This window comes from Neophocaena asiaeorientalis, unplaced genomic scaffold (assembly GCF_003031525.2).
Source record: "Neophocaena asiaeorientalis asiaeorientalis breed wild unplaced genomic scaffold, Neophocaena_asiaeorientalis_V1.1 scaffold249, whole genome shotgun sequence".
Classification (NCBI taxonomy): Eukaryota; Metazoa; Chordata; class Mammalia; order Artiodactyla; family Phocoenidae; genus Neophocaena; species Neophocaena asiaeorientalis.
The window spans coordinates 7,861,325-7,870,204 of NW_020172625.1; the positions used below are offsets into that span (position 1 = coordinate 7,861,325).

Consider the following 8,880-nt stretch of genomic DNA (forward strand, 5'->3'; position numbering starts at 1 on the left):
TGCATTTCACTCAATTTGTACCAGATTTACAAATTAACTCCTCACCTCTTGCTCTCTCACACTCAAGACTATAGGAGGGAAAGGAAGGAGGGGCTGGGCGTGAAAACATGCATGGGACCAATGCCAGGGTTTCTAATACGTGTCTGTTCATCTCTGCACTTCTTTCCATGCTTTAGAGACATTAAAAAAGTGTCAGGGTCCAAAGTCATACCTAAAGTGGCTAAGTAGATCTGAAATTGCAAAGAAAATAAACCTTAAAAATTCACAAAAATCCACCAGTTTAAACATTTCTTCAAGACATTGCCCATGACATATTTTGTAGTCTACCTTTCAATAACTCAGAACACTCTTTAAAAGAAAAAAAAAAAGCACGTGATTGCTTCCAGCATCATCACCTCTGTCCAGCAGGCTACAGGAGCATCCAGCTCGGGATATCTTCCATGTATAGCACACATTATAGAATTGATACAATGTGCCTTCCACCTTGTCTTTAAAGCTTTCCATATATCTGGTTCTGAGGTGAAAAAATTAAAAATAGAAGAGTCTAGAAGGGAATGAAGATTCAAAATACATTGCTGGATCTCACAGCCATTGTTTCCCTTCTGAGATCTCAACTGTAGCTGCCAACAGGGATATTCAAGGGCACACTTCAAATCAGCTAAGCGTAACAGGGGTGTTTCCCCACTGCCTTCCTTTCTTGACTGTGCAGAATTCTCACAAAAATTAAAAGAGATGCAATGGGGTTCAATGCTCATAATATTAATTTAGAAAGACCTCCTCCTAGCATGAAGGAAGCTTATTCCAAGATATTCTCTTGGATTCTAAAACCTTTGACAATTAGATCAGAGGAAGCTGGGAGAATAAATAAGGGGACAGAGTTTCCTTGGTCTCAGTTTACAATTACTAGGACAACCTTTCCTGTTCTAATCCTACATTTTACTCTTTTTTGAAAATTAAATTCATGTTGGCTGATTAGCCTGCTTTTCTGTTCTGGTTGCAAAAATATTTTTAAATGTATGATAGTCACTACTATTGAATACGTTTTTACCTGTTAAAGTGTATTCCATTAAAAATGTCATGAAACCGAGGCAAATAGTGCAGAGTAGGGTGAGGGGGCTGAGAAGATGTTTTAATTCTTCCTTTCCTGTCAGAGAGCAAAATATTCACACATAAAGTGACAAATAGGATTGGCTTGGAATACTGCCTTTCCGCAATTCAGAAAGTCAACCCACATCAAGCAAAGGCAACATTTCAAAGTGCAGAACATCTGGACACGTGTATGGTTAATGCCTGCAGTACTGCAAAAAGCATATGCAACATTCAGCAACACTGCACTCTGGGAAATAAAACACATAAGTTATAAGTAATGCAGGGAGATCAAAGTACATGTAAACATTTCAACACATTCTATTCGTACTAGAAAAGATATTCAGGTCTTAACATATTATCAGGGCTAAACTTAATATTTGACAGATTGGTTGTATATGGCCATTATTCCTGCTTCTGATGCCACACTTATTTATATTTGCTGCATGTAAGTCCTAAATCTAAATGAAAGTTGATGTTCAACATCAAAATGTACACCCTTAATGGAAGGTAAAAATGTAGGATGTTGCAAAGGCTAAGAACAGCTTCTGCCTATTACTGGATCTTGCACATGTCATTCCAAATTCCTGAGCCCACTCATGTGAGTTAGAAACTAGGTAACCAAGTTCCTTTGGCAGGGACTGGGGAGATAAAGCAGAAAATACCTACCGGCACTATAGAGAAATGGAAAGAAACTTGGTGGGGCATCTTTGATATGGCTCAGGAACTAGGAATTCTAGACTGAGACTGGAAACTGGGTTTACTGAGTTACTTAATACCTCACAACACAAACTCTGGTTTTTTGTTTCTGCTTTTTAAATAAGACCAAATATTTGTTCTATCTTTAGGTGTAGGGTATACCCAAGTCTAGAAGTGTTTCTCCAGGGGTGAGGGGCCAGAGACTGAGCAAATTACTGCTGAATTAGCATGACTATATAAGAATAAAATTTATAGTACCAGAGAACAAATTTTCTTCTTCATTCTGCAGATATATTACATAAAGTTCTTTACTGTAAGGTGATAATAAGGAGTCAGCCCTAAGCCCTAAGCCCTAGGTATGAGTGTTAGGATATATTAAGAAAACTACTCCTTTTCCTTGTTGGTTTATAGGATTTGGAGTTAACTGAGAAAACTATAATATTTAAATAATATTCATATCAATATTTCTTAAGGATTTATCATGAAGTCATAATTTGTTTTTAATTCCACGTTATGGGAAAGCACACTATTAGGAAGCATAAAAACACTCTTTGCTTTGTTTAATGTTTCTAGATGTCTAGTACAGATTAAGTCCTATTAATATAAACAGTAGTGGGACATCTAAATATTTTTCCTTATCCTAAAATGCTAATGTCCTGAAAATTATTAGGAATGAAAAAGACAAGATAAAATTGAAAAATAGAGTACTTTCAATATGCAAGGTTTAAAGATTTTAAATAATATTTATCTAGTAGGATTTGTCCTTCATTTAAAGTTCTAACAGATTGATATCTGAGTATGAAATTTCCAGCAACTATGGAATAGTTCTTTGGGAGAACGGGTCATTGCAATGAAACCCTTCCTTTTAGTATTGACAGCTCCTGGATGCCCAGCACTTGTCCCAATATATGAAAGACTCCAATCTACACAACAGTGGAGTATGAAATTTGTTTCTCTTCTAATAAAAATGTAGCAATAATAGCATCACACAATTATACATTGTGATTTTAAAGTACACAAAAGTATAGCTATTTATGCCATGTAGTTATATGAATAATATTCCTAAGAAACTTTAAATCTTTAATACCCAACTTCTGTCAAACACTTTGAAGCACAGAACTATATTAAGAAAGCATGTGGCATTCAATTTCTGACATTTCATCCCCAAAGAAGGCAAAGCACAACAATAACATATCTCTGAAATGCAAATTCCATTAAGTGCATATTTCCAGAACACAAGGTCAATCGAGAAACACATTTTAAAATTCAACAAATTCTCTTTTTAAATTAGTATGCTCAGTATATAATTTTCAAACACAATCTGAAGTCATTTTCCAACGCGTGTTCATAGTCTTAATTTTTTCTCCCTCAAAAATATACTCACTGGTTCATTTCTGTTTTCTAATTTTCACATTTACTAGCTCAAAATATCTAACCTTATAAGAATATCTTTTCTCTCCACATGTCCAAATGTGAAATAGATTTTATTTAAATCTCATAATAAGAACACCACCAATAATAACATTCCCTTATGTTTGAGCTTTAAAGTAAATCTAAACAGCTCAAAAAGGCGAAATTTTTAATTGTCCCAACCAGAGTTGAGAATTAGAGCAACTTCCTTTGAACGATTTGTCAAGTGAATACTGTAACTAGACACAGAAGGAGATAGTCATCCCAAGAACAAGGTACTGGTTTTTGACTTCCTAACTCCGCCTGGGCACAAGAAAACACAGAACTGTGTTACCCCAGGAGAACTCGTAGATGCAGAGGGTCTTACACTGAGCTCGAAAAGGGAACCACCTGCTTTCCACCCACATACACCTCTTCAATATTTCGGTCATCTCCTGAAAGAAAAATCAAGGAATCATTGTTTATAATCTGAACAGGTAGATATGACCAAAAGAAGATGCTGCACCTAATTTGAGGATTAGAGTCTGAAATACACGCCTAAAGCAGAATTCACATAAAATTGAATCAACCCCCAATCACCGTTCTTTCGGCTGAAGTGAGTGGTTTCCTTTTCCAGCCCCAAGTGTAAAAGAAATACTTATCTTTACACTCCAGAATCATAAGCAGCATGGTGAGATGAAGGGCCTGCAAGAACTGAGCTTTTTAAAGAAATACCACATGTGTCTCTCCCACCCCAAATTCACTCAGAACTCAGAGCTCACTCAACGGAGTGGGAGGAAGAGTAGAATCTTCCGCACTATTTATTTCTCTCTCTCAGTGAATAGAATTGAATGTGAGTACGTTAAAAAGCATGTGTGGCAAGACTCCACCACAATCACAAATACAATGTGCTAGGGCAGACTTGGGGTTACAGAACGAGTGTAGGAAGAAGGTACAGGATGATCTCTTCTCCTTGGCCTGCCATTCCTCAGTTTAGGATTTATGACTATGTTCTAGAGGAGCATATTCATTTCAAATAGTGCCTTTAAATATTGTGCCATAAATGGGCTCAATGCCAAGGAATGTTAAAAATATAATGAATCAAAGCAAATGATCACACATAAGGCTTAACATATGGTACAATAAATGCAGAGAGCATACCCAAGAGACAAAGAAAGATTTTATTTAGCATAGAGACATATATACCTACCTAGATAGAGGAACTTCTGGATAATAGCCTAAAATGAAAAATAATAATAAGAAGGAGAAAGAATATTTTGTGCATTTAGAAAAGCAAATTCACAGCCAACAGTGGTTGGCAAAATCCAGAAATATAAATATATTGCTCAATGGCAAAAATCTGTTTTTATTTTTTTCTAAACACAGAACTTTTTCTTTTGTAAATATATATATTACCAAAATTATGGCTAAACCCAGAGGAGAAAAATGTGTTAATTTCAGTGCCGAAACTTATTTATATATTTACATTAAAGATGCTATCTTGATTAATCATTGTCTGTTTGCATTTCCACATGTGAATTTCTTTAGTCTTGCATTCCATATCCAAGAGTTACCGTGAAAATATTTTGAATTTAAACCTGAAAAAGGCCTTGAGATAAGACACGTAATCCATCCATTTAAAAGGTATTTCTCTCTGTTGTATACATTAGCCTGGCTGGAACTTGGTCCCAGAAATGGATACACTGATGGCTATTCCAATAACAGAGTTAGGCAGAAAGGGTAAAGGGGAAGAATTATTTGTCACCAACAATCCAGTATCCCAAGTCAAAATGCTAAACTATGCCCCAGAAGACCTAACTCTACTCATAGGAGTTGGCTTCTATGGCTAACAATCACTGTCTCACCTAAGCTGGCATCGACTGAACATCCCGAAATCTACTTTTATTAATGAAAAAGAAATGGTCTTTTGCCTAAAAAAAAAAAGTACTGACTATTAACAAATGTTTCCCATTGCCTGAAAGTTCTTAACATAGAACCTTGAAATCTTCAGAGGAAAGTGTTAACAAAAATTAAAGAATTTAATTTAGGGCTTCCCTGGTGGTGCAGTGGTTGAGAGTCCACCTGCTGATGCAGGGGACACGGGTTCGTGCCCCAGTCCAGGAAGATCCCACATGCTGCGGAGCGGCTGGGCATGTGAGCCATGGCCACTGAGCCTGCATGTCCAGAGCCTGTGCTCCACGATGGGAGAGGCCACAACAGTGAGAGGCCCGCGTACCGCAAAAAAAAAAAAAGAATTTAATTTAATATAATAATTTAAATATTTCAAGAGGTGTATAATAGAAGAAAAATGACTGGATGAATGGGTCTAAGCCCTATTCCCAGAAACTCACTCTAATAAAAAAGTAAAAGAATAAGTAATATGTAAATAACTAATGGTATCAACTTCAAATAATCCAGCCCCTTTCTTCAAAAAACCTCAGTATGTTACATTTAGTATCACATTTACTCTCATAAATGGATCAATTTATAAATGGCAGTAGCTAAGTTTTAAAGAAAAACTGTCTCAAAAAGAATTGTTATTAAAGTAAGAACTAGTTTATTTTATACATAGAAAAACATGGTAAGAGGACAAAGTAAAAAAAAACTCATTTTCTTATAATTAAGAGAATCCATGTAGCATTGTGATCAAGAGCCCAGATTCCAGAAGTCAGAAAGTCCTGGGATGGAATCCAAACTGTGTCTACTAATTACTAGCCATGAGTTCTTAGGTAAACCATTTAGCCTCCCTTAAGCCTCACGACATGGTAATATTAATAACACCTGGCTCTCATAGTAGTTGTTCTGATAATTAAACAAAAATAATGTATTAATCCCATGCCATCTAGCACACAGCAAGTGTGTTCAATAAGTGGTAGCTATATTATGGCTTCTTATAGCCAAATACCTTCAAATATACAAATATATTCAAAATACAAATGTTTCTTTAATACCATTATTGTCATGAAATTATAATAACTTAAAAGGATCTTGATTCCAAACTAGGAACCCCAGTAGGAAGAGCCGGGTGCGAGGCCTCTGCACATAACCCCCTGTGAACAAGTGAAACCTGACTGAGCACAATGTAAAAAAAAAAAGCCATCTCAGAGCTGTGACTATTTTCAAGGGGACTGTTTTTCTCTGTGGAACACTGCCTTTGGGGCAAAACAAGGAAGAAGCAGGTGATTCTAATGTGCAGCACAGAAGGAGAGCCACTGCAGGCCAGCTTCTCCAACTCTGAAGGCACTCCAGCCGTGGGGCTGACAGGGTCTGGTGCTCCAGCCGGGTGTCAGGCCTGAGTCTCGGAGGTGGGAGAGCCGAGTTCAGGACATTGGACCACCAGAGACCTCCTGGCCCCATATAGTAATCAAACAGTGAGAGCTCTCCCAGAGATCACCGTCTCAACGCTAAGACCCAGCTCCATTCAACAACCAGCAAGCTCCAGTGCTGGACACGCCATGCAAACAACTAGCAAGAAAGGAACACAACCCCACCCATCAGCAGAGAGGCTGCATAAAATCATAATAAGGTCACAAACAACCCAAAACACACCACTGAACGCGGTCCTGCCCAGCAGAGAGACAAGATGCAGCCTCATCCACCAGAACACAGGCACCAGTGCCCTCCACCAGGAAGCCTACACAAACCACAGAACAAACCTTACCCACTGGGGGCAGACATCAAAAACAACGAGAACTATGAACTTGTAGCCTGAGAAAAGGAGACCCCAAACACAGTAAGTTAAGCAAAATGAGAAGACAGAGAAATACGCAGATGAAGGAGCAAAGTAAAAACCCATGAGACCAAACAAATGAAGAGGAAATAGGCAGTCTACCTGAAGAAGAATTCAGAGTAATGATAGTGAGGATGATACAAAATCTTGGAAACAGAATAGAGAAAGTACAAGAAACATTTAACAAGGAACTAGAAGAACTAAAGAGCAAACACACAATGATGAACAACACAATAAATGAAATTAAGAATTCTCTAGAAGGAATCAATAGCAGAATAACTGAGGCAGAAGAACGGATAAGTGACCTGCAAGATAAAACAGTGGAAATAACTACTGTAGAGCAGAGTAAAGAAAAAAGAATGAAAAGAATCGAGGACAGTCTCAGAGACCTCTGGGACAACACTAAATGCACCAACATTCAAATTATAGGTGTCCCAGAGAAAGAGAAAGGAACTGAGAAAATATTTGAAGAGATAAGAGTTGAAAACTTCCCTGATATGGGAAAGGAAATAATCAAGTCCAGGAAGCGCAGACAGTCCCATACAGGATAAATCCAAAGAGAAACATGCCAAGACACAAATTAATCAAACTATCAAAAATTAAATACAAAGAAAAAATATTAAAAACAGCAAGGGAAAAGCAACAAATAATATACAAGGGAATCCAATAAGCTTAACAGCTGATTTTTCAGCAGAAATTCTGCAAGCCAGAAGGGAGTGGCAGGACATATTTAAATTTATGAAAGGGAAAAACCTACAACCAAGATTACTCTACCCAGCAAGGATCTCATTCAGATTTGACACAGAAATTAAAACCTTTACAGACAAACAGAAGCTAAGAGAATTCAGCACCATCAAACCAGCTTTACAACAAATGCTAAAGGAACTTTTCTAGGCAGGAAACACAAGAGAAGGAAAACACCTACAAAAACAAACCGAAAACAATTAAGAAAATGGTAATAGGAACATACATATTGATAATTACCTTAAATGTAAATGGATTAAATGCTCCAGCCAAAAGACACAGACTGGCTGAATGCATACAAAAACAAGATCCATGTATATGCTGTCTACAAGAGACCCACTTCAGACCTAGGAACACATACACACTGAAAGTGAGGGGATGGAAAAAGATATCATGCAAATGGAAATCAAAAGAAAGCTGGAGTAGCAATTCTCATATCAGATAAAATAGACTTTAAAATAAAGACTATTACAAGAGACAAGGAAGAACACTACATAATAATCAAGGGATCAATGCAAGAAGATATAACAATTGTAAATATTTATGCACCCAACAGAGGAGCACCTCAATACATAAGGCAAATACTAACAGCCATAAAAGGGGAAATTGACAGTAACAGAATAATAGTAGGGGACTGTAACACCCCACTTTCACCAATGGACAATTCATCTGAAATGAAAATAAACAAGGAAACACAAGCTATAAATGACACATTAAACAAGATGGACTTAATTGATATTTATATGACATTCCATCCAAAAAAAAATACATTTTCTTCTCAAGTGTTCATGGAACATTCTCCAGGATAGATCATATCCTGGGTCGCAAATTAAGCCTTTGTAAGTTTAAGAAAATTGAAATAGTATCAAGTATTTTCTCCGACCACAACGCTATAAGACTAGATATCAATTAAGGAAAAAAATGTAAAAAATACAAACACATGGAGGCTAAACAATACACTAGTAAATAACCAAGAGATCACTGAATAAATCAAAGAGGAAATCAAAAAATACCTAGAAACAAATGACAATGAAAACATGACAACCCAAAACCTATGGGATGCAGCAAAAGCAGTTCTGAGAGTGAAGTTTTTAGCAATACAGTCCTACCTCAGGGGAAGAAAACATCTCAAATATTTAACAACCTAACCTTACACCTAAAGCAATTAGAGAAAGAAGAACAAAAAAACCCCCAAAGTTAGCAGAAGGAAAGAAATCATAAAGATCAGATCG

The 8,880-nt window shown here is 36.8% G+C and overlaps 1 protein-coding gene and 1 long non-coding RNA gene across 4 annotated transcripts in view; one reads left to right on the forward strand and one right to left on the reverse strand.

Moving 5' to 3' along the window:
- LOC112395610 (uncharacterized) overlaps window positions 1–8,880 on the forward strand; it is a 130,866-nt gene that overhangs the window by 75,284 nt on the left and 46,702 nt on the right. The window lies entirely within an intron of this gene.
- Window positions 490–8,880, reverse strand: part of GDA (guanine deaminase) — a 130,111-nt gene continuing 121,720 nt past the window's right edge. The window contains exons 13-15 of one of the 2 annotated variants that reach the window (XM_024738919.1): window positions 4,385–4,412; window positions 3,563–3,629; window positions 490–602 (exon numbers count right to left, since the gene is read on the reverse strand). In XM_024738919.1, coding sequence (XP_024594687.1) covers window positions 563–602; window positions 3,563–3,629; window positions 4,385–4,412 — 135 coding nt within the window. In that variant the 3' untranslated portion in view covers window positions 490–562. Of the gene's footprint in view, window positions 603–3,051; window positions 3,630–4,384; window positions 4,413–8,880 lie in introns of those variants that run through there. The other variant, XM_024738920.1, reaches the window with a different exon arrangement.